Source organism: Leucoraja erinacea, chromosome 5 (assembly GCF_028641065.1).
Source record: "Leucoraja erinacea ecotype New England chromosome 5, Leri_hhj_1, whole genome shotgun sequence".
NCBI classification, from domain to species: Eukaryota; Metazoa; Chordata; class Chondrichthyes; order Rajiformes; family Rajidae; genus Leucoraja; species Leucoraja erinaceus.
This window is the reverse complement of record NC_073381.1, coordinates 2,624,255-2,650,767: the sequence shown is the minus strand read 5'-3', so window position 1 is coordinate 2,650,767 and position 26,513 is coordinate 2,624,255. Positions and strand designations below refer to the sequence as shown.

The following is a 26,513-nucleotide window of genomic DNA, read 5'->3' as shown; positions in this document are numbered from 1 at the left end:
CAGCATCTGTGGAGAACGTGGATAGGTGACGTTTCACAGAGTGATGTAGTAACTCAGCGGGTCAGGCAGCATCTGTGGAGAACGTGGATAGGTGACGTTTCACAGAGTGCTGGAGTAACTCAGCGGGTCAGGCAGCATCTGTGGAGAACATGGATAGGTGACGTTTCACAGAGTGATGGAGTAACTCAGCGGGTCAGGCAGCATCTCTGGAGAGATGGAAATGGGTGATGTTTCGGGTCGAGACCCCAACTGTATCTCTAAATTAAAAAAATATATAAAGCTTTTCACTGTGTTTCGGATACACGTGACAATAATGACCCTAAACATTGGTAACATTTCACTGTAGAGTGGTTAAAATGGGTGCTCGATTTCAGACAATTGAGCCAAGTATAACATTACACTCGAGTGAAACATGTCCATAGGATCAGATGACGGGGATGCTGTTATTGACCACTTACTGTACACTTCCAATTTGAGTGGAATTTATAAACAAAAGCAGGATCCACTTATCAGCTTAGAAATATTAATAGAATCAAGTTATATGCCCAGCAGCCACTGCAATTGCACAACTCATAAGACCATAAGTCACAGGAGCAGAATTAGGCCATTTAGCGCTACAAGCCTGTTGTACATGACCTCTGGTCCCAGACTCGCCCACTAGTGGAATCATCCTCTCCACATCCACTCTATCCAGGCCTTTCACTATTTCAACTTCCTTCCTTCCACCTCATTCTTCTAAACTCCAGCGAGTGCAGGCCCAGTGCCGTCAAACGCTCATCATATGTTAACCTACTCATTCTTAGGATCATTCTCCTCTGGACCCTCTCCAGAGCCAGCAGCACATCCATCCCCCCTACGGGGGTCCAAAATCGCTCACAATATTCCAAATGCAGCCTGACCAGCGCCTTATAGAGCCTCAGCATTCCATCCCCGTCTTTATTCTTGTCCTGTCAAATTAAATGCGAACGTTGCATTTGCCTTCCTTGCTACCGATTCGAATTTGCAAATTAACTTTTTGGGAATCCTGCACGTGTACGCCCAAGTCCATTTGCACCACATGTCTAAAGACAGTTATTTAGTGTCGTTTATTATTGTCATGTGCCCTGAGATACGGTGAAAATCATTTGTTTGTATGCTCTCCTGCCAAGAAAAAAACTATTCATGAATATAATCATGCTGTCCACAGTGCAAAGTAAAATGATAAAGGGTACAAGGATACAAGGATACAAAGGACATTTATTATCACATACACCAAGTAGTGAAATTTGACTTGCCATTGCAGCACACAAATAAAGATAAGGCACAACATTAAAGAATTTAACAATTTAACAATAAACATGAAAACATCCCCCCACAATGGTTCCCACTGTGGGGGAAAGCAGAAAAGTCCAGTCCCGTCCCCTGTTCACCCATAGTCGGGCCTATTGAGGCCTCCGCAGTCGCAGTGACGGCAGCCCGATGCTCAGTCAAGTCGTCAAGTTTATTCGTCACATACACATACGAGATGTGCAGTGAAATGAAAAGTGGCAATGCTCGCGGACTTTGTACAAAAAAACAAACAAACAAACAAACAACTACAAACAGAATGGAACAGAATCACATATTCTTTTACATATTAAATATTGTGGGCGGAAGGAAAAAGGGAAAAAAAACAGCAATTTTAAAAAAAAGCAGTAGATTGGTTCAGTAAAGTTAGTCCCTGGTGAGATAGGAGTTGGCAACGGAGGCGTTTGCCTGACCGTAGCAGCTGGAACAGTCCGTTGCAGGGGTGGAAGGGGTCTCCCATGATCTTATTGGCTCAGGAGTTGCACCTCCTGTTGTATAGTTCCTGCAGGGGGGCGAGTGAAGTTCCCATAGTGAAGTTCGGCCGAACGCACTACTCTCTGCAGAGCCTTCTTGTCCTGGGCAGAGCAATTCCCAAACCAGATTGTAATATTTCCGGACAAGATGCTTTCCACCGCCGCTGCGTAGAAGCACTGGAGGATCCTCGGAGACACTCTGAATTTCCTCAATTGCCTGAGGTGGTAAAGGCGCTGCCTTGCCTTACTCACGAGTGCTGAGGCGTGTGATGTCCATGTCATATCCTCGGAGATGTGGACTCCCAGATATTTAAAACAGTGCACCCTATCCACAGTATCCCCATTTATCCTCAATGGAGTGTACGTCCTCGGATGATGTGCCCTCCTAAAGTCCATGATCAGCTCCTTAGTTTTTTTGATGTTCAAGAGGAGGCTGTTGTCCTGACACCAGAGTGCTAGATCAGCCACCTCCTCCCGGTAGGCCTTCTCATCATTGTCTGAGATCAGGCCCACCACCACAGTGTCATCAGCAAACTTGATTATTGAGTTGGAGCTGAACCTAGCCACACAGTCATGTGTGTACAGGGAGTACAATAGGGGGCTGAGGACGCAACCCTGGGGCGATCCTGTGCTCAGGGCGAGGGACTTCGATGTATTCCCTCCGCCAGATGATGGAACTCCAGAGTCGGGAGAACACTCTCAGCGGCTTGGAGTGTCTGGACCACAACATTTAATGCAAGAATATAAAATAATATCGGTCTGATACATTTCGATTGAACAAAGTTCAAAGGTCTCCAATGAGGTGTATGGTAGTTTAGTTTAGTTAAGATACAGCCGGGAAACCGGCTCCTGGGCCCACCGAGTCCACGCCGACCAGTGATCCCCGCGCATTAATGCAACCTTACACATAAGGGACAATTTAAAACATTTATGCCAAGCCAATTAAGCTACAAACCTGCACGTCTTTGGAATATGGGAAGAAACCGAAGATCTCGGAGAAAACCCACGCCTTCAAGGGGAGCTTGGGTCTCTGGCACTGTAAGACAGCAACTCTACCGCTGTGCCACTGTGCCGCCATTGTGTAGTGTAGTTTAAATCTTCTCAATTTAGTTCTCCAATGTTCTAGTTCTGGGCAGCCCAATGAATAGAACTTGCTGTAATTCCATTGTTTGATTTATCTCCTTATATCTGAAGCTGTCACTGATTCATCTTTGGATTATCGCTGGTGAAACAAACTTTGTTGACATTTCAGCGTCATACAGTTACCAGGCAACTGAACGGCTAGAGTGCGGTCCTGACCTCACTCATGGCGGCACGGTGACGCAGCGGTAGAGTCGCTGCCTCATAGCGCCAGAGACCCGGGTTCGATCCTGACTACGGCTGCTGTCTGTATGGAGTTTGTACGTTCTCCCCAAGACCTGCGTGAGTTCCTCCCACACTCCAAAGACGTACAGGTTTGTAGGTTTATTGGCTCGGTATAAATGTAAATTGACCCTGGTGTGTGTGTGTAGGATAGTGTCAGTGTGCGGGGTGAATAGCTGGTCGGCACGGACTTGGTGGGCAAAAGGCCCTGTTCCCGCGCTGTATCTCTAAACTAAACTAAAATGAAACATTGGAGAGAAATATTTTTCTGGTAGACATGAGGAATCGTTTTTTGTCGGAAGGAACTGCAGACGCTGATTATCAATGAAGATAGACACAAAATGTTGGAGTAACTCAGCGGGACAGGCAACATCTCTGGAGAGGAGGACTGGGTGATGTTTTGGATCAAGACCCTTCTTTAGACTTCTTCAGGTCTGAAGAAGGGTCTTGACCCAAAACGTCAACCATTCCTTCTCTCCAGAGATGTTGCCTGTCCCGCTGAGTTACTCCAGCATTTTGTGTCCATCTATGAGGTGGTTTGCTTATTACCAACTGCAGAGTGGCACAGCGGTAGAGTTGCTGCCTTACAGCACCAGCTACCTGGGTTCGATCCTGACTACGGGTGCTGTCTGTACGGAGTTTGTGCAGAGAACCAGGGGTCACAATTTAAGAATAAGGGGTAGGCCATTTTTGGACTGAGATGAGGAAAATCATTTTCACCCAGAGAGTTGTGAATCTGTGGAATTCTCTGCCACAAGAGGCAGAGGAGGCCAATTCACTGGATGTTTTCAAGAGTTAGATTTAGCTTTAGGGCTAAAGGAATCAAGGGATAATGGGAAAAAGCAGGAACGGGGTACAGGTGCACAACCTTTTATCCGGTGTTCCAGAAACCGAAAAGCTCCGAAAACCGGCCATTTTTTCCAGATGTCGTCTGCGCACCAAAGCTCGCGTTTGGCGCCAAACCTGACCCAAAACGACCCACGGTCAACCCAGGTCTGTACTACTGTAGCGGCTGCCTCCTCCCTGGAGACCGGGAGACGCTTAAACATCTGTAAATCATTGCTTAAATGTTAGTCAGTTAGTTTGGAGGGCTTTTATGTGAAGGGGTAAACTTTAATTCTTAGTCCCCTACCTGGTCGGAGAGGCGGGGAGCGGTCAATGCCTTACCGGGTCGCTGTGCAGTAAGCTCCGCAGCGCTGTGGCCGGTGGGGCCGTGGGCGGCACCGGTCGTAGCTCCGACCCCGGCAACTCTACCCCTGGCTGCGAGGCGCTCCAAATCCAGCGCGGCCCGCGGCTGGACGCCCCAGCTCCGCGAATGTCGGGAGTCGGCGGCGTCGCAGCGCTGGGATACCAGCGGGGTGCGGGCAATGCCTTACCGGGTCGCCGTGCGGCAAGCTCCGGAGCGCTGTGGCCGCCGACACACAACATCGCGGAGCGTCGCTGGATTTGGAGCCGCGCAGCCAGGGGTAGAGTTGCTGGGGTCGGAGCTCCAACCGGCGCCGCCCGCGGCCGGACGGAGCCCGCAGCTCCGCGGCTCCAAATCCAGCGACGCCCCGCGCATGCTGGAAGAAGGCGGCCACAGTGATCCGGAGCTTGCCGCACGGCGACCCGGTAAGGCATTGCTTTAAGAAAGCCCGCTGGTATCCCCAGCGCTGCGACGCCGCCGACTCCCAACATTCACGGAGCTGGGGCGTCCGGCCGCGGGCCGCGCTGGATTTGGAGCGCCTCGCAGCCAGGGGTAGAGTTGCCGGGGTCGGAGCTACAACTGGCGCCGCCCGCGGCCGGACGGAGCCCCCAGCTCCGCGAGGTTGGGAGTCGCCGACCAGGTAGGTAGGGGACTAAGAATTAAAGTTTCCCCCTTCACCCCTACACCACCACCACCACATAAAATCCCTCCAAACTAACTGACTAACATTTATGCAATGATTCTCCCGGTCTCCGGGGAGGAGGCAGCTGCTCCAGACTTTTCAAGCCGCCCGCGCTACCTACCTAATCTACGCTAAAAATCTTCCATTCTGAAATCCGAAAATGTCCGAAATCCGACAAGTGTCTGGTCCCAAGGCTTTCGGATAAAAGGTTGTGCACCTGTACTGATTTTGGATGATCAGCCATGATCATATTGAATGGCGGTGCTGGCTCGAAGGGCCGAATGGCCGACTCCTGCACCTATTTTCTATGTTTCTCCCTGTGACCGCGTGGGTTTTCTCCGGGTGCACCGGTTTCCTCCCATATTCCAAAGACATGCAGGTTTGTAGGTTAATTGGCTGTTGTAAATCACCACTAAGGTGCAGGATATAGAACTAGTGTACAGGTGATCATTGGTCGACGTACACTCAGTGGGCCGAAGGGCCTATTTCCTCGTAAACTAAACAAAAAACTTTAAAAAACTATACTTAAAAACTAAAAAGCATTTTTGCCGCGTGCTATCCAGTCAGCGGAAAGACAATGCCTACAATCAACCCGTCTACAGTGGGCAGATCGAGGATAAAGGGAATAACGTTTAGTCCAGTAAAGTCTGATTAAAGATAGTCCGATGGTCTCCAATGAGGTAGATAGTAGCTCAGGACCGCTCTCTCGTTGTGGTAGGATGGTTCAGTGGCCTGGTAACAACTGGGAAGAAATTGTCTCTGAATCTGCAGGTGTGCGTTTTCAGATTCAGAGACCTTTTATTCCCAGCTCTGCAACATAAGTTCAGAACATTCATTTTTCTACAGGTTATTTGCAGAGTAGAATGCATCTACTGCAGGGTTCAATTGCTTCAGTTCAAATCATGACCCACTCAGGTGCTAAAGGCACGATTCCCTCTCCAGTTACCCATCAGACAGTTACTCCCTGTGTATAGACTCAGGAATTTGCATTAATGATTAATGCAGGGCTGCCACCACCGGGTGAGAGCTGAGAGTAAGAAATTGCGAGGAAGCGCAGCGACCAAGCCCGAGGGAGCATAGCGACTGGAGGGGGGGGGGGGGGGGGGGGGGGGGGGGGGGAGGGGGGGGGGGGGGGGGGGGGGGGGGGGGGGGTGGGGGGGGGGAGGGGGGGTGTGGGGGGGGGGGGGGGGGGGGGGGGAGGACTGTGTCCCCCTCCCATTGGCAGGGAGCGTTTGCATTTTTCAGCTTGAAATTGTGCAATCTGGTGCATACTGTAGCGAGTTTTAACTTGCACTTGAAAGCAACATTTATGCTTTAAATTGGATTAGGTATGAATAAGTTTAGGCTAAATTACATTACTTATTGCATTCCACAGTAGATCCAGGCGCTAACAGGTGCAGCACATGAACGACCTTAGTATATTCATGTGTGGAAATCAGATTATAATTCATGCTGTACGCATATAAAAAAATATATAGAAACAAGGCACGAGGAGTGAGACTTCCATCACTGTTCTGCACAAATAAATGAATCAATCTTACCCTGACTATAGAAACAAGACAAAAATAATGCCACATAGTCAACCAAGTATATGGTTCAATGAAATTAGGATATATATGTAAACCATATATATGGAAACAGGCCCTTCAGCCCATCAAATCCACACCGTCCAGCAATCTACCGCACACCAGTTCTATCCTACACGCCAGAGACAATTTACAGAAGCCAATTAATCTACAAACCTGCACTTCTTTCAGGTGTGGGAGAAACCGGAATATCCGGAGAAACCCTATGTGGTCATAGGGAGAATGTACAAATACTGGACAGACAGCACCCGTAGTCAGGATCAAATCTGGGTCTGTGGTGCTGTAAGGTAGCAACTCTACTGCTGCGCCACCGTGCAACCCATTAAATTATTTTGTCTGTAATATATATATTATGGTGTCCTGTCAATAAAGATGAACACATGATTCTGATTTCTGCCCTTAGTTGGACAGCACACATCTCCAGTCATCGTGTTTTACATCTATATGGCTTCAGTCTGAAGGTCTCGATCCAAAACAATCACGGCGCGGTTCACAGTCGAGAGGGATGGGCAAGTGAGAGAGAGAGAGAGAGAGAGAGAGAGAGAGAGAGGAGGAGAGAGAGAGAGAGTAGAGAGGAGGGAGGAGAGGATGGAGGAGGAGGGAGGAGGAGGAGGAGGAGTGCTCCCCCCCCCCCGAGGCCTATGATCAGTGATGGTTCAACCCCCCCCATTTACAAACATGTTCCGCGGCCCCTGGTTTGCAGGTTAATTGGCATCAGCAAAATTGCCCCTAGTGTGTGGGGAGAGGGATCACATAGAACCTTCTAAACTGAACTTGGATCAGCCTTTAGATACAGTGTGGAAACAGGCACTTTAGCCCACGCAGGTCACAGGGAGAATGTACAAACTCCCTACAGACAGAACCCAAGGTCAGGATCAAACCCGAGTCTCTGGCGGTGCTAGGCAGCAACTCTACCGCTGCGCCACCGTGCCGCCCACTGGTCAGTTGTGCTTCATAGTTCTGTCACCAAACACACAAGCAGAATACAAAGAAATGGATATATAAAAACAAAGAACTGCAGATGCTAGTTCATACCGAAGATAAGACACAATGTGCTGGAGTAACTCAGCGGGTCAGCCGGCATCTTTGGAGAAAAAGGATGGATGACGTTTCGGGTCTAGACCCTTCTTCAGACATGTCCCTGTTTGGTGCCTTCACAAGTTCATAAGTGATATGAGCAGAATTAGGCCATCTGACCCAACAAGTCTACTTCGCCATTCAATCATGGCTGATTTATCTCTCCCTCCTAAACTCTACCCATTCTCCCCATAACCCCTCACATCTGTATTAATCAAGAATCTATCTATCTCGATTTTCAAAATATCTGTTGACTTCTGTGGCAATGAATTCCCCAGATGCACCACTCTCTGACTAAAGAAATACATCCTCATCTCCTTTCTAAAGGTACGTCTTTTGATTCTGAGGCTATGCTAGTTGGTCCCACAAGATGTTGATTGATGCCGAAGATTAACACCAAAATGCTGGAGTAACTCAGCGGGTCAGGCAGCATCTGTGGAGAACATGGATAGGTGACGCTTCACAGAGTGCTGGAGTAACTCAGCGGGTCAGGCAGCATCTGTGGAGAACATGGATAGGTGACGCTTCACAGAGTGCTGGAGTAACTCAGCGGGTCAGGCAGCATCTATGGAGAACATGGATAGGTGATGTTTCACAGAGTGCTGGAGTAACTCAGCGGGTCAGGCAGCATCTGTGCAGAACATGGATAGGTGACGTTTCACAGAGTGCTGGAGTAACTCAGCGGGACAGGCAGCATATCTGCAGAACATGGATAGGTGACGTTTCACAAAGTGCTGGAGTAACACAGCAGGTCAGGCTGTGGAGAACATGGACACAGTGCCCTCCTTAATGTTTGGGACAAAGACCCATCATTTATTTATTTGCCTCTTGTACTCCAGAATTTGAGATTTTTAATAGAAAAAATCCCGTGGTTAAAGTGCACATTGTCAGATTTTATTAAAGGCCATTTTTGCCTATCTGACAATGTACACTTTAACCACATGTGATTTTTTTGTCTATTACAAATCTCAAATTGTGGAGTACAAAACAGAGCAAATAAATAAATGACGGGTCTTTGTCCCAAACATTATGGTGGGCACTGTGGGTGATGTTTCAGGTCGGGACCCTGGAAGAAACTGGTTTGTTGCCTTCTTATGTGTTTCCAACCGTGCAGCTTGGCGGAAGGGCAAAACGTTTCCTTACCTGTTGGCGGCTTGAGTATTGGCGGTGGGATGAGTGGCATGATGATTGAAGCAACCCCATGATCCTTCGATCCGGCCGGTGAATCCGACAAGCCGTTCCCAGCCGTCATCCCCGGGTAGCTCGAAATGGAGTTTGTTGGTGAAGCTATGACACTGTCTTCAGACAGTTTCAGTTTTGGCAAGGAATTTTCTACAAATGAAAAGTATTAATAAACATTAGTGACATGTTCGAGAACATGTTAAAGGGTGCAAATAGGCGCAGAATGCTGGAGTAATTCAGCGTGACAGGCAGCATCACTGGAGTGAAGGAATGGGTGAAATTTTGGGTCTCGGCCCGAAATGTCACCCAATAGACAAAGACAATAGACAATAGGTGCAGGAGTAGGCCATTCGGCCCTTCGAGCCAGCACCGCTATTCAATGTGATCATGGCTGATCATTCCCAATCAGTACCCCGTTCCCGCCTTCTCCCCATATCCCCTGACTCCGCTATCTTTAATCTAGCCCTATCCAGCTCTCTCTTGAAAGGTTCCAGAAAGCCGGCCTCCACCGCCCTCTGAGACAGAGAATTCCACGGACTCACAACTCCCTGTGTGAAAAATTCCTTCTCTCCAGAGATGCTGCTTGTCCTGCTGAGTTACCTCAGCATTCTGTGTCTATCTATGAGGAGTAAGTACCAATGGCACGGTGGCGCAGCGGTAGAGTTGCTGCCTTACAGCGCCAGAGACCCGGGTTCCATCCTGACTGTGGGTGCCGTCTGTACGGAGTTTGTATGTCCTCCCCGTGACCACAGACCGAGAATCTGTTGGGAGGTCATGTTGCAGTTGCGTAAGACATTGGTGAGGCCGCATTTAGAGTATTGTGTTTAGTTCTGGGCACCATGTTATAGAAACATAGAAAATAGGTGCAGGAGGAGGCCATTCGACCCTTCGAGCCAGCACCGCCATTCATTGTGATCATGGCTGATCGTCCCCTATCAATAACCCTGCCTGCCTTCTCCCCATATCCTTTGACTCCACTAGCCCCTAGAGCTCTATCTAACGCTCTCTTAAATCCATCCAGTGACTTGGCCTCCACTGCCCTCTGTGGCAGGGAATTCCACAAATTCACAACTCTCTGGGTGAAAACGTTTTTTCTCACCTCAGTCTTAAATGACCTCCCCTTTATTCTAAGACTGTGGCCCCTGGTTCTGGACTCGCCCAACATTGGGAACATTTTTCCTGCATCTAGCTTGGCCAGTCCTTTTATAATTTTATATGTTTCTATAAGATGCCCCCTCATCCTTCTAAACTCCAGTGAATACAAGCCCAGTCTTTTCGATCTTTCCTCATATGACAGTCCCGCCATCCCAGGGATCAATCACGTGAACCTACGCTGCACTGCCTCAATCACAAGGACGTCCTTCCTCAAATTAGGAGACCAAAACTCTACACAGTACTCCTGATGTGGGAAAGGGCTTGACAAGCTGCAAAGGGTACAGGGAAGATTTACGAAGATGTTGTCAGGACTTGAGGGCCTGAGCTTTAGGGAGTGATTGAAGACTTTATTCCTTGGTGTACAGGATGATGAGGGATGATCTTCTAGAGGTGTACAAAATTATGAGAGGAATAGATTGGGTCTCTTGCCCTGAGTAGGGGAATCAAGAACTGGAGGACATAGGTTTAAGGTGAGGGGGGAAAGATTTAATAGGAGCCTGTTCCTGCACTGTACAGATGCACTGTAGAAAGCGTGCTGTCGGGTTGCACCTCAGTTTGCTTTGGGGACAGCTCTGCCCGAGACTGCAGGAAACTGCAGAGAGTTGTGGATGCAGCCCAGTCCGTCACACAGACCAGACTCTCCACCAATGACTCCATCTGCACTGCGCACGCTGCCTCGGGAAAGACGCCAACATCATCAAAGACCATTCCCACCCGGGTCATTCCTCCTTCTCCATGCTACCATCAGGAGACGACACAGAAGGTCGGAAGAGCGTACCAATCAGGAACAACTTTTCCCCCTCTGTTATTAGGTTTTTATTTTCCTTTTTTAAATTTTTTAATTTTTAACCTGAAAAGGAAAGAAAAAACGAGAGAAGGAAAAAGTAAAAAGTGAAACAATAGGACCCCTAGACTACCAAAGTAGAGTGGCCAAAGAGTGAGTAAAGGTATAAGAAAGGAAAAGGAAAAAAAAAAAGAAAAAGGGTGGAGATATACCTGCCCCTCGTCGTCCCCCCCCCCACCCACCTCACCCAACCCATAGTTGGATTTAAATCCAAAGTTGTGTTGCCCCATACTATCCTTGTAAGAATTCGGTAAAGGGTGTCCATGTCTTAAAAAATTGATCTGTTTTTTCTGCCAGGACGAGCATAATATTTTCTAAATGTACTGTCTCGGACATGAAGGTGGAATCTCATATAGATAGGGTGGTAAAGAAAGCTTTTGGTATGCTAGCCTTTATAAATCAGAGCATTGAGTATAGAAGCTGGGATGTAATGTTAAAATTGTCCAAGGCATTGGTGAGACCAAATCAGGAGTATGGTGTACAATTTTGGTCGCCCAATTATAGGAAGGATGTCAACAAAATAGAGAGAGTACAGAGGAGATTTACTAGAATGTTGCCTGGGTTTCAACAACTAAGTTACAGAGATAGGTTGAATAAGTTAGGTCTTTATTCTCTGGAGTGCAGAAGGTTAAGGGGGGACTTGATAGAGGTCTTTAAAATGATGAGAGGGATAGACAGAGCTGATGTGGACAAGCTTTTCCCTTTGAGAATAGGGAAGATTCAAACAAGAGGACATGACTTCAGAATTAAGGGACAGAAGTTTAGGGGTAATATGAGGGGGAACTTCTTTACTCAGAGAGTGGTAGCGGTGTGGAATGAGCTTCCAGTGGAAGTGGTGGAGGCAGGTTCATTGGTATCATTTAATAATAAATTGTATAGGCATATGGATGAGAAGGGAATGGAGGGTTATGGTATGAGTGCAGGCAGGTGGGACTAAGGGAAAAAAAAAGTTGTTCGGCACGGACTTGTAGGGCCGAGATGGCCTGTTTCCGTGCTGTAATTGTTATATGGTTATATGGTTATATGTTATATGTTTGTAATCCACATCTTTACAGTAGGGACTGACGTGTGTTTCCAAAATTTAAGTATTCATTTTTTTCGCAGTTATCAGGCCATAATTAAGGAATCGTCTGAAATAGTGTTAGCTCACAACAGGCTTCTGACGTACCTAGAGTAATCAATTCTGTGTCGGCGTCCAATTTTATTTCAAGTATTTTAGAAAAAAATTCTAAAGAGTCCTTCCATTAGTGGGGCACTGTCCTGATCCTACCGCCTACCTCACTGCGGACATTTGACCGTGGCTCAGCGGTAGAGCTGCTACCTTGCAGCGCCAGAAACCCGCGGTTAATCCTGTCCACGGGTGCTGTCTGCGTGAGGTTTGCACGTTCTCCCTGTGGGTTACAATGCTGCGCTGTTCTATGTGTGGGAAAGAACTGCAGATGCTGGATAAAATCGAAGGTAGACACAAAATGCTGGAGTAACTCAGCGGGCGAGGCAGCATCTATGGAGAGAAGGAATGGGTGACGTTTCGGGTCGAGACCCGAAACGTCACCCATTCCTTCTCTCCACAGATGCTGCCTCGCCCGCTGAGTTACTCCAGCATTTTGTGTCTACCTGCACGCTTCTATCCATGAACCTAAGCAGTCTTTCCAGGTGCGGCAGAGGTTCACCTGCACCTCCTCCAACCTCATCTATTGTATCCACTGCTCTAGGTGTCAGCTGCTCTATATCGGTGAGACCAAGTGTAGGCTTGGCGATCGCTTCACCCAACACCTCCGCTCAGTTCGCATTAACCAACCTGATCTCCCGGTGGCTCAGCACTTCAACTCCCCCTCCCGTTCCGAATCCGACCTTTCTGTCCTGGGCCTCCTCCATGGCCAGAGTGAGTCCCACCGTAAATTGGAGGAGCAGCACCTCATATTTCGCTTGGGTAGTTTACACCCCAGCGGTATGAACATTGACTTCTCCAATTTCAGGTAGTCCCTGCTTTCTCCCTCCTTCCCCTCCCCTTCCCAGCTCTCCCACAGCCTACTGTCTCCGCCTCTTCCTTTCTTCTTCCCGCCCCCCCACCTCCATCCCCTCATCAGTCTGAAGAAGGGTCTCGACCCGAAACATCTGTGGAATTCTCTGCCTCAGAGGGCGGTGGAGGCAGGTTCTCTAGATGCTTTCAAGAGAGAGCTAGATAAGGCTCTTAAAAATAGCGGAGTCAGGGGATATGGGGAGAAGGCAGGAACGGGGTACTGATTGGGGATGATCAGCCATGATCACATTGAATGGCGGTGCTGGCTCGAAGGGCCGAATGGCCTACTCCTGCACCTATTGTCTATAAGATCACCTATTCCTTCGCTCCATAGATGCTGCCTCACCCGCTGAGTTACTCCAGCATTTCTGTCTACCTTCGATTGCTCCACCATCTGCAGTTCCTTCTTAAACTGTTCTATGTTGTGTTCAGATAGTTCTCTGGATAATGACAAAGCAGCAGGAAGAAGCGAGCAGCAGCTGTGTGCATTCATGTGAGGTGCCTTCTGTCAGATGAGGAGTAGATGAGAGGATAATACTGTGCTCTGTGTTCTAGGCTCCTGATTTAGTGGCAAATGACCAGCATGTGTATAATTTGGACATCTTGAAACCTGCAAACAATACCTGGCAGGTAAATTTCAGTTCTCGGATGGTGTTAGCTGCTCATTAAGAAACACTGAGAAACCCAGAGTGAACAGAGCAACTGTAATTAAGAAAGAGGAGACACAAGAGGCTGCAGACTCAAGAATCTTGTGTTTAGTTTATTGTCACGTGTACCGAGCTACAGTGAAAAGCTTTTGTTGCGTGCTAACCAGTCAGCGGAAAGACAATACATGATTATAATCGAGTTGTTCGCAGTGTATAGATACACGATAAAGGAAATAACTTAAATAACATTTAGTGCCAGATAAATCCGATCAAAGATAGTCCGAGAGTCTCCAATGAAGTAGATAGTAGCTCAGGACCGCTCTCTAGTTATTGGTAGGATGGTTCAGTTGCCTGATAACGAACAATGACAATGACCCCTGTCCCACTTAGGAAACCTGAACGGAAACCTCTGGAGACTTTGCGTCCCGCCCAAGGTTTCCGTGCGGTTCCCCGAGGTTCCCAGAGGTTTTTGTCAGTCTCCCTACCTGCTTCCACTACCTGCAACCTCCGGCAACCACCTGCAACCTCCGGGAACCGCACGGAAACCTTGGGTGGGGCGCAAAGTCTCCCAGAGGTTTCCGTTCAGGTTTCCTAAGTGGGACAGGGGAGAATAACGGGTAGGCCATTTGGAACGGAGAAACATTTTCACCCAGGGAGTTGTCAATCTGTGGAATTCTCTGCCTCAGAAGGCAGTGGAGGCCAATTCACTGTATGCTTTCAAGGGAAGTCACGGTGGCGCAGCGGTAGAGTTGCTGCCTTACAGCGAATGCAGCGCCGGAGACCCTGGTTCGATTCTGACTACAGGTGCTGTCTGTATGGAGTTTGCACGTTCTCCCCGTGACCTGCACGGGTTTTCTCCGAGATCTTCGGTTTCCTCCCACAGTCCAAAGACGTGCAGGTTTGTAGGTTAATTGGCTCGGTAAATGTAAAAATTTTGGGTGTAGGATAGTGTTAATGTGCGCGGATCACTAGTCGGCGCGGACCCGGAGGGCTGTAGGCCCCGTTTCCACGTTGTATCTCTAAACTAAACTAAAGAGAGAGTTAGATAGAGCTCTTAAAGATAGCGGAGTCAAGGGATACGGGTAGAAGGCAGGATCAGGGTACTGATTGTGGATGATCAGCCATGATCACGGTGAATGGCGGTGCTGGTTCGAAGGGCCGAATGGCCTACTCCTGCACCAATTGTCTATAACAGCTGGGAAGAAAACCTTGAATCTGGGGCTATTCGTTTTCACACCTCTGTACCTCTTGCCTGATGGGAGAGGGGAGAGGGGAGAGTGGCCGGTAGTGAAGAGGGTGAGACTGGTCCTAAGATTATGCTGCTGGCCTTGCCGAGGCAGCGTGAGGTGCAAGTGGAGTCAACGGAAGGGAGGTTGGTCTGTGTGACTGTCCGGGCTGCATCCAGAATCCTCTGTCATTCCAGACTCGGATGGAGCTGTTCCCTAACCATGCTGTGATGCATCCTGACAACACTGAGCAACACACACAGTGCTGGAGGGCAGCAGCAGGTCAGGCAGCATCCGTGGGGCAAAGAAAATGAAAAAAGGTTCCCATCCTGAAACATCACAGATGCAGAAGATTAAAGTGCCCGGGATTAATACTGTCCTGGGTATATGGAGTCTGAACTGTCTCACAGGGTGTCAGGGGTTACGGGGAGAAAGCAGGAGAATGAGGTCGAGAGGGAAAGATAGATCAGCCACGATTGAATGATGGAGTACACTAGATGGGCCAAATGGCCCAATTCTGCACCCATAACGTATATGGAGACAGAAGTTTTTTTGTGGCAGGAAACATGTTCCCGATGTTGGGGGAGTCCTGAACCAGGGACCACAGTTTAAGAATAAGGGATAAGCCATTTAGGACGGAGATGAGGTTGAAACACCTTTTCACAAAGAGTGGTGAGTCTGTGGAATTCTCTGACTCGGATGGAGCGGTGTAGGCTGGTTCTGCTGTGATGCATCCAAGGGACTGAGCAAGACACAGGGCCCTTAAAGATAGCAGGGTCAGGGAGATCCGGGGAGAAGAAAATGAAAAAAGGTTCCTGATCCTGAAAACATCACAGATGCATCACATTAAAGTGCCCAGGATGCTGGCTGTCAAAGGGCTGAAGTCCTACTCCTCACACCCATTGTCTATTGACAAAGCAGGAGACAGACGGTCTGTGACCAGTGTAGTTCCACAGGGATTGAATGTGCTATTTGTGATATGGGCTCAGGTGGCCTCAATTCTGGGAGTCAAATTATGGATATGGAGACTTAGTGTAGTGATGTGTTGAAATTTCCCTCACTGTTGGGGGAGTCCTGAAAAGGGACCACAGTTTATGTAAAATAAGGATTATAAGCCAAATGAGAAAAATGTAAAATAAGTAAGGATTACAATTTAGAGTAAATTTTATTTTTTTCCTTTCCTTTGTAATTCTGATACTCCGGGGTTATCTTATGGATTGTATAGGATAGGCAAAGATAAGCTTTGTGGCTTCAGCCTAATCTGATCTCCTGATCTGAGGAAAGACATTCTTGCCATAGAGAGAGTACAGAGAAGGTTCACCAGACTGATTCCTGGGATGTCAGGACTTTCATATGAAGAAAGACTGGATAGACTTGTCTTGTACTCGCTAGAATTTAGAAGATTGAGGTGGGATCTTATAGAAACTTACAAAATTCTTAAGGGGTTGGACAGGCTAGATGCAGGAAGATTGTGCCCGATGTTGTGGAAGTCCAGAACAAGGGATCACAGTTTAAGGCTAAGGGGGAAATCTTTTAGGACCGAGATGAGGAAAACCTTTTTCACACAGAGAGTGGTGAATCTCTGGAACTCTCTGCCGCAGAAGGTAGTTGAGGCCAGTTCATTGGCTAAATTTAAGAGGGAGTTAGATGTGGCCCTTGTGGCTAAAGGGATCAGGGGGTATGGAGAGAAGGCAGGAACAGGATACGGAGTTGGATAATCAGCCATGATCATATTGAATGGCGGTGCAGGCTCGAAGGGCCGAATGGCCTACTCCTGCACCTATTTTCTATGTTTCAGCCTATTACTTTTTCGGTCATTGATTATGTGATCGTTGGTGAAATGGATACAGTGTTGGTTCATATTCACACAGATTGTAAAGTTTTGTTATTTTTAATGTATGACCGAAATGTATGTCCATTCATTCATTCATACATTCATTCATTCAATCATTCATTCATACATGCATTCATGCATTCATTCATGCATATGTGCAGCTGTGGGGCCAATAACTGACTTGGACATAAATGTAGACGGGGTTGGTCAGTAAGTTTGCAGATGACTCCAATATTGCTGGGATCACAGACGGTGAGAAAGGCTGTCAAGGGGATATAATACTTCCATGGTTCTTTACAGTCACATACACACTGCACAGTGAAATTCTTTTGCACAAACCACAGACGCACGGTCACCGCATTTCGCCGTGTTTGCAAAGAAAAAGAACAAAGAATAAAAGCCCAAGGTCCACTGTCCAAACCAGGTCAATAGACAATAGGTGCAGGAGTAGGCCATTTGGCCCTTCGAGCCAGCACCGCCATTCAATGGCTGATCATCCCCAAGCAGTACCCCGTTCCTGCCATCTCCCCATATCCCCTGACTCTGCTATTTTTAAGAGCCCTATCTAGCTCTCTCTTGAAAGCATCCAGAGAACCTGCCTCCACCAGAGAATTCCACAGACTCACCACTCTCTGTGAGAAAAAGTGTTTCCTCGTCTCCGTTCTAAATGGCTTACTCCTTAATCTTAAACTGTAGCCCCTGGTTCTGGACTCCCCCAACATCGGGAACATGTTTCCTGCCTCTAGCGTGTCCAAGCCCTTAACAATCTTATATGTTTCAATGAGATCTCCTCTCAACCTTCTAAACTCCAGAGTGCACAAGCTGGAAGTACTGGAGCGCCCCCGATCCGGGTAAGCTCAGGCTGCAGCAGGCCCACGACCTGACGTCCCTCTCCTCGCCTCTCCTCGCCTCTCCTCGCCCGGCCATCTTTGCGTCCCGGGGGGGCTCCTCCTGCAGCCGTCCTTGAAGGCGCTGGAGGCATTTGTAATTAAGAAACGTTCGGTTGCTCGGGACCAGTCTGAACAATGGGGACGATGTGTTGCATTGACATCCATCGCGAGTGACACAAGTCACACATTGGCCTTCATTAGTCAGAGTATTAGAGTACAGAAGTTGGGAGGTCACATTGCAGTTGTATAAGACATTGGTGAGGGCCACATTTAGAGTCATTGTTTCGTTTGGTTTAATAGTGTTATAGTTTTGGGCACCGTGTTGCGGGAAAGATGTTGTCAAGCTGGAAAAGGTTGCAGAAGAGGTTTACGAGGATGTTGTTGCCAGGACTCGAAGGTCTGAACTGTAGGGAGAGGTCATGCAGGCTGGGGCGAGCGCTGAAGGATGAGGGGTAATCCTGGAGCGCGGAAGGATGAGGGGTGATGTTATGGAGGAGGATAAAACCATGAGAGAAATAGATCAGGCAAATGCACAGAGTCTCTTGCCCAGAGTAGAGGAATCGAGAAGCAGAGGACACGTGTTTAAGGTGAGGGGGGGAATGATTTAATTGAAACCCGAGGGGTAACGTTTTTACACAAAGGGTGGTGGGTTTATGGAACGAGCTGCTGGAGGAGGTCGTTGAGCCTGGGACTATCATGTTGAGGAGACATTAGACAGGTACATGGTTAGGATAGGTTTAGAGGGATATGGGATTAGACAGGTACATGATTAGGATAGGTTTAGAGGGATATGGGCCAAACGCAAGCAGGACTGGTGTAATGCGGCATGTTGGTTGGTGTGAGCAAGTTGGGCCAGGGGGCCTGTTTCCACGCGGTATTACTCCATAAGTGTCATTCTATAGATACAAAATGCTGGGAGTAACTCAGCAGGACAGGCAGCATCTCTTGAGAGAAGGAATGGGTGATGTTTCCGGTTGAGTCTCGACCAAAATGTCACCCATTCCTTCTCTCCAGACATGCTGCCTGTCAAGCTGAGTTACTCACAGCATTTTGTGTCCATCTTCGGTTTAAACCAGTTCCTTCCTACACACAGTGTCATTTTATACGTCAATGGTCTGCGTGGCTGTTCCAGTGATGCAGGAAAATATTGATCAGTGAAACGGCATTATCAGTACATGAAAGCAGTTCTTCCTGCCATCTGATCTTTCTTCTTGCTGCTCTTTGCAGCATCTAAGATCAGCTAAAATGTGTTGGAAGGAACTGCAGATGCTGGTTTAAATCAAAGGTAGACACAAAATGCTGGAGTGACATAGCCCTGTCCCACAGTGCGAGTTCATTCCAAGAGCTCTCCCGAGTGTAAAAAAAATCATACTCGTGGTAAGCACGGAGATGAACATAACGGGTACGTCGGAGCTCGGGGACGTCTCTTAGCGCTAATGGCGGGTACTCGGGAAGACTCGCTAACGGCAGGTAAACACGGGAAGACTTGTGAAGATTTTTCCAACATGATGATAAATGTCCACGAGAGCCCCGAGTACCGACGAGCGGCCATTACTGTAAAGTTCGAATCAGGGCAAACTCGGGAGAACTCTTGGAATGAACTCGTACAGTGGGACAGGGGTTTCAGCGGGACAGGCAGCATCTCTGGAGAGAAGGAATGTGTGACGATTCGGTCGAGACTCAACCTGAGACGTCACCCATTCCTTGTCTCCAATGATGCTGCCTGTCCCGCTGAGTTACACCTTTTTTTTTTGTCCCTCTAGATCAGCTACCTTGCCAGCATCTGCAGTGACAATCACTGCACTGTAGGGCAACCGTATACACTGTGAATGGCTCGATTGTAATCACGTATTGTCTTCCCACTGACTGGATAACACGCAACAAAAGCTTTTCACTGCGCCTTGGTACACATGACAATAACAAACTAAACTACATTCAAATAGTTTTAAACTCCTATGCTCCCAAAGCAGCCCAGACCATCGCACAAACTAACCTCCCCTCCATTGACTCCATCTACACTTCACGCTGCCTCGGCCTAATCATGGACCAGTCTCACCCCGGCCACTCCCTCGTCTCCCCTCTCCCATCGGGCAAAAGGTGTAGAAGTGTGAAAACGCACACCTTCAGATTCAGGGACAGTTTCTTCCCAGCTGTTATCAAGCAACTGAACCATCCTATCAACAACTAGAGAGATGATGACCTATCATTTACCTCATTAGAGACCTTCAAACTATCTTTACTGGATAACCAGCCATGATCACAGTGAATGGTGGTGCTGGCTCAAAGGACAGAATGGCCGATTCCTGCACCTATTATCTCTTGTTTATCTTGCACTTAAACGTCATTTCCCTTTATCCTGTCAACGGCTTGATATATAGTCTTTCCGCTGACTGGATAGCACGCAACAAAATAGCTTTTCACTGTACCTTGGTACACATAGCAATAAACTAAATTAAACTATGCTAAACCCCAGCTTCGGAGTGGCGGCGCTGCTCTGGCTGCAGCGGCTTACCGGCAGTCCCGTGTGTTTGTGTTTTTTGTGTTGTTTATTTTGTTTTGGTTAGTCTAGTTTTTGGTTTTTAGTTTTGTGTTTTTGGAGGGGGGTTGAAACGGGGTTTGCAGTCTCTCCCTGCGAGGGAATGCGACTTTTTTGTCGTATTCCCCTTCTCTGCCTCCGTCTGCGCCGAGGCCTAATGGAGCTGACGACCTCGAGGCTCCGGAGGCAGAGCCCCGTCAGGACTCGCCCTGAACTCGCTCCCGTGAGGGTGGTCCGGCTCAGGGCTGGAACAGTGAGAGGTTGGGACGCTCCCGTGAGGGCGGCCAGCCCGAGGGTGGAACGAGGCTCCCGTCGGAGCGGCCGAGCTCGGGAAGGTGCGGCGCTCGCAGCCCATGTCGGGGCGGCCCGGTCCGGGGGAGGCTCGGCCCCCATGTCGGGGCGGACCAGCCCGAGGATGAAGACGGTACAGTACTCACTTGAGGGTGGCTGGGACGGTGTTCTGGCGGCGGTGGCCTGAGTCCGGGGTTCGGCCGCGGGCCAGCGGCTGCGTCTGCAGGACTGGTGGGCGGCAGCTTCAACCACCCCGGGCCGCGGTGTTTGAGCCGCGGGACTGTTCTTAACATCGCCCGGGGGGGTATCGCCTCAGCGCAGAGGGAGAAGAGGAGGGAAGAGACTACAGACCTAAGACTTTTGCCTCCATCACAGTGAGGAGATGCTGGGTGGACTCACTGTGGTGGATGTTAATATGTGTTTATTGTTGTTTTATTGTATTGTATTATATGTATGACTGCTGCAATTTCGTTCAGACTTCGGTCTGAATGACAATAAAGGCTATCTAATCTAATCTAATCTAATCTAATCTAATCTAATCTAAATTTAACGAAACTAAACAGCCCCCACCCATCAAAACAAACTATTGAGCAATGCACCCTCTAACTTTCAAAATAATATTTTGTTTGGTAGCTTCTTCGTACAGGTGTCAGGGGTTATGGGGAGAAGGCAGGAGAATGGGATTAAGAGGGAGAGATACATTAGCCATGATTGAATGGTGGAGTTGGCTTGATGGGCTGAATGGCCTAATCCCACTCCTATCAGAGGAATTTGTGAACTTCTTCTTGGACGTATAGGGAATCAGAAGCTGGTTATATCACAATTAAAATACTTGAATAAATATTTGCAAATAAATGCAATATTTAACTCCAATCCTCTGCCATGGAAAGGTTTTTTTAGTGAAGATGCAGTATGGAATCAGGCCCACCGAGTCCATGCCGACCCTTAATTACCCTTCAGCACTAGTTTAGTTTAGAGATACAGCACGGAAACAGCCCCTTCGGGCCACTGAGTCCGTGCCGACCAGCGATCCCCGCACACTAAGACTACCCTACACACACTAGGGACAATTTACAATTTTACCAAAGCCAATTAACCTACTAATAGCCCTGTCCCACGGTGCGAGTTCATTCGAAGAGCTCTCCCGAGTTTAAAAAAAATCAAACTCGTGGTAAGCACGGAGAATGAACGTAGCGGGTACGTCGGAGCTCGGGGACGTCTCTTAGCACTAACGGCAGGTACTCGGGAAGACTCGCTAACGGCGGGTAAGCTCGGGAATACTCGTGAAGATCTTTCAACACGTTGAAAAATGTCCACGAGAGCCCCAAGTACCGACGAGTGGCCATTACCGTAAATCTCCGAGTTTGAATCAGGGCAAACTCGGGAGAGGACTCTTGGAATGAACTCGTACCGTGGGACAGGGCTATAACCTGTACGAGTTTGGGGTGTGGAAGGAAACCGGACGGAGCACTGGGAGAAAACCCAGGCAGGTCTCAGGGAGAATGTACAAACTCCGTACAGACAGCACCCGTAGTCAGGATCGATCCTGGGTCTTTGGCGCAGTGAGGCAGCAATTCTACCGCTGCGCCACCTTGCCGCCCCAAGTTCTAGTTCTACCCACGTTGGTTAATTTTCACTGTGGCATGTTTTTTAAACAGCTGGCCTGACATCATTTCAAACAACTGCTTGAGTTTTGAAGTTGTGCTTTGTGACCATGTTTGAACAACCCCGCAATGTGGGAGGGTGATGGGGCGCGGTGACTCTTTGCCTGCTAGACTATCATCCGCTACAATCCCTCCACTCTTAGATCTATGTTCTAATTTAGTTTTTTGTAGTTTTAGTGTTCGAGGTACAGTGGGGAAACAGGCCCTTCGGCCCCTTGAGTCCGGGCCGACCAGCGATCAGTTGGACATTAGTTCTATCCTACACACGAGGGATAATTTACCACGGCCAATTAACCTGCTGACCTGGACATTGTTTAAATGTGCGAGAAAACCAGAACACCCGGAGAAAACCCACGCGGTCACAGGGAGAACGTACAAACTCCGTACAGACAGCACCCACAGCCAGGATCGAACCCGGGTCTCTGGTGTTGTAAGGCAGCAACTCTACCACTGTGCCACTGTATTTTTCTCTTTGCACTACTTTGGGCTTGATTGTATAGTATGTACACATGTATAGTATGATCTATTATAACCGGATCTGATATAAAAGCAAAATAGCTTTTCACTGTACCTCAAAACATAATAAACCAGGAACAGCTTCCTCCCCTCTATGATCAGCTTCTGAACGGTCCTTCTGTAAGCTCAAGATTCTAGCATCTGCAGTTCCTTACATCTCTATCTCCTGCAATTACTGTTTTTACATTACATTCCCAGTATCATCACTTTGCCAGCCACGATCACATTGAATGGTGGTGCTGGCTCGAGGGGCCGAATGGCCTACTCCTGCACCTATTGTCTATTATCAATAATAAGTGAAAAGTGCATAATTAGGCCATTCAGCACATCAAGTTTACTCCACCACTCAATCATGGCTGATCCATCTTTCCCTCCCAACCCGATTCTCCTGCCTTCTCCCCATGACCCCTGACACCCGTACTAATCAAGAATCTGTTCATCTCCACATTATAAATAGCCAATGACTTGGTCTCCACCGCTTCTGTGGCAATGAATTCCACAGATTCACCACCTCGTCAAAGAAATCATCTCATCTCCTTCCTGGGATGGGAAGATTGCAACCTTCACGTGGTCCGCCCTGTTTCGACGAATGCAATCAACCCGGCGTGCACAATCAAAGAAGATCAAATAGAGCAAGTTGTCCCACAACTTTAGGCTGTGCACGCCATACGCAAGAAGATCTCCTTTCTGAAGGCACGTCCTTTTATTCTGAGGCTGTGCCCTCTGGTCCTAGACTCTCCCACTTGTGAAACCATTATGGCTCAGTGTAACGCCTTATCTGATGGCGTTGAAATCCTTCAGTACTGCTTTGTGATCTGACTTCAGATTATATTGATCGTTATCACAAGGCTGTTTTAGAGAGTCAGTCCTTTCATGATTCCAGGATCTCAAAACTCTTTGGAGCCAGTGAAAGGCTTTGAAGCTGCAGTATTTGTGGCCATGTTAAAAACATGGTGAATAATTTACACGAGCAAGTTGCCACAAACAATAGAAAAAAAAAAGACCAACGGTCGACTGAAACATATAAGATTGTTAAGGTACACAAAATTGCTGGAGAAACTCAGCGGGTGCAGCAGCATCTATGGAGCGAAGAAAATAGGCAACGTTTCGGGCCGAAACCCTTCTTCAATTGTTAAGGGTTTGGGCACACTAGAGGCAGGAAACATGTTCCCAATGTTGGGGGAGTCCAGAACCAGGGGCCACAGTTTAAGAATAAGGAGTAAGCTTATTCTTAAATAAGCTTTAAGAAGAATGGAGACGAGGAAACACTATTTATCACAGAGAGTTGTGAGTCTGTGGAATTCACTACCTCAGAGGACAGTGGAGGCAGGTCTATTGAAACATATAAGATTGTTAAGTGTTTGGACACGCTAGAGGCAGAAAACATGTTCCCGATGTTCCTGATCTTGGGGGAGTCCAGAACCAGGGGCCACAGTTTAAGAATAAGGAGTAAGCCATTTAGAACGGAGACGAGGAAACACTTTTTCCTCACAGACAGTGGTGAGTCTGTGGAATTCTCTGCCTCAGAGGGCGGTGGAGGCCAGGTTCTCTGGATGTTTTCAAGAGAGAGCTAGATAGGGCTCTTAAAAATAGCGGAGTCAGGGGAAATGGGGAGGAGGCAGGAACGGGGTACTGATTGGGGATGATCAGCCATGATCACATTGAATGGCGGTGCTGGATAGATCAGCCATGATTGAATGGTGGGCCAATGGGCCTAATTCTGCTCCTATCACTTATGAACAGTTCTGCCCAAGACTGCAAGAAGTTGCGGAGAGTTGTGGACGTGGCCCCAGACAGACTCCCCACCACTGACCCCATCTGCACTTCACTCTGTCGTGGAAAGCAGCCAACATAATCAAGGAACCCAGGAAGCCAGCGTGAAGGGTTCCGACCAGCAATATCATCTTTGGGCAGCACGGTGGCGCAGCGGCAGAATTGCTGCCTTATGGGGAATGCAGCGCCGGAGACCCGGGTTCCATCCCGACTACGGGCGCTGTCTGTACGGAGTTTGTACGTTCTCCCGTGACCTGCGTGGATTTTCTCCGAGATCTTCGGTTTCCTCCCACTCTCCAAAGACGTGCAGGTATATACGTTAATTGGCTTGGTAAATGTAAAAATTGTCCCTAGTGGCCATAGGATAGTGTTAATGTGGGGGGATCGCTAGTCGGCGCGGACCCGATGGGCCGAAGGGCCTGTTTCCGCGCCGTATCTCTCAACTAAACTAAACTATTCCTTCACGCCTGAGCCGCTGAGTTACTCCAGCATTTTGTGTCGATCTTCAACATAGTCAAGGGCATTTTAGCCTTTCTCCCGATGCTTGCAAGAACGGACTACCAGACGCAGCAGCAGCTTATTCTCCATTGTTATCAGACTAGTAAAGGGCCGTCCCACAAAATAGGATGTAATCCGACCTTCCAACCTACCTCATTGTTGCCGATTAGGAAAAGGGGAGATGCAACGAGACCTGGGTGTCATAAAAACATAGAAATATAGAATCATAGAAAATAGGTGCAGGAGGAGGCCAATCGGCCCTTCGAGCCAGCACCGCCATTCATTGTGATCATGGCTGATCGCCCCCTATCAATAACCCGTGCCTGCCTTCTCCCCATATCCCTTGACTCCACTAGCCCTTAGAGCTCTATCTAACTCTCTCTTAAATCCATCCAGTGATTTGGCCTCCATTGCCCTCTGTGGCAGGGAATTCCATAAATTCACAACTCTCTGGGAGAAAAAGTTTTTTAACTTAAATGGCCTCCCCTTCATTCTAAGTCTGTGGCCCCTGGTTCTGGACTCGCCCAACATAGGGAACATTTTCCCTGCATCTAGCTTGTCCAGTCCATTTATAATTTTATATGTTTCTATAAGATGCCCCCTCATCCTTCTAAACTCCAGTGAATACAAGCCTAGTCTTTTCAATCTTTCCTCATATGACAGTCCTGCCATCCCAGGGATCAATCTCGTGAACCTACGCTGCACTGCCTCAATCACAAGGATGTCCTTCCTCAAATTAGGAGACCAAAACTGTACACACTACTCCAGATGTGGTCTCACCAGAGCCCTATACAACTGCAGAAGAACCTCTCTACTCCTATACTGAAATCCTCTTGTTATGAAGGCCAACATTCCATTAGCTTCTGGTTGTATCTGGCGCAGTGCAATAATAAGCCAATACAGAATGGGCAATCTACACAGGCTAATTATCCTGTACTAAATCGCCTGGGTGGGATGTGGGGAGGAAACCAGAGCACCCGAAGGAAACCAAATGCTCAGAAGGAGAACATGGAAACTTCACACTGACAACACCAGAGGTCAGGAATGGACCGACATCACAGGTGCTGAGATACAGAAGCTTGAAGGTGCGTGCCACCCGACTCAGGGACAGCTTCTTCCCCTCTTTAATCAGGCTTCTGAACGGTCCTTCCATAAACTATGGCACAGTCCGATTCACCTCTACCCCATTGTGGATATTGGGCTTCGACTACTGTCTAGGGGGCTGCACAGTGGCGCAATGGTAGAGTTGCTGCTTTACAGCGCCAGAGACCCGGGTTCGATATTGACTATGGGTGCTGTCTGTACGGAGTTTGCACATTTTTCCTGTGGCCGCGTGGGTTTTCTCTGGGTGCTCCAGTTTGCTTCTACGTTCCAAAAACATGAGTTATTTTATAGGTTAATTGGCCTCTGTAAATTGTCCTTGGTGTGAACGAAAGAACTAGGGTAGGTGATCACTGGTCAGTGTGGACCTGGTCCGTTAAATGTACTGTTTCTAAACTGATTTTCTAAACTGATACGCTATAATGCCAAGAACTAGATTCTGCGCTCTGTATCTTCCCTCTTGCTCTACCTATTGTACTTGAATTGGCCACTGTATTTATGTAAAGCAGGGATCGGCAACCTACGGCCCCCGGGCCGAATGTGGCCCTTAACCCGAAATCATCCGGCCCGCAGGCGGATTTTTTTCCCCGTAATCATCTGTCCCGCCGAGCGTGGCCGAGCTCTGGCTGCACCGCATCCTGCGC

General features: G+C 48.2%; 1 protein-coding gene across 1 annotated transcript in view; it reads right to left on the bottom strand.

Moving 5' to 3' along the window:
* Positions 1-26,513, bottom strand: part of sobpa (sine oculis binding protein homolog (Drosophila) a) — a 253,764-nt gene that overhangs the window by 131,040 nt on the left and 96,211 nt on the right. The window contains 1 exon segment of the mRNA XM_055634988.1: positions 8,836-9,024. Within this exon segment, the coding sequence (XP_055490963.1) occupies positions 8,836-9,024 (189 nt within the window).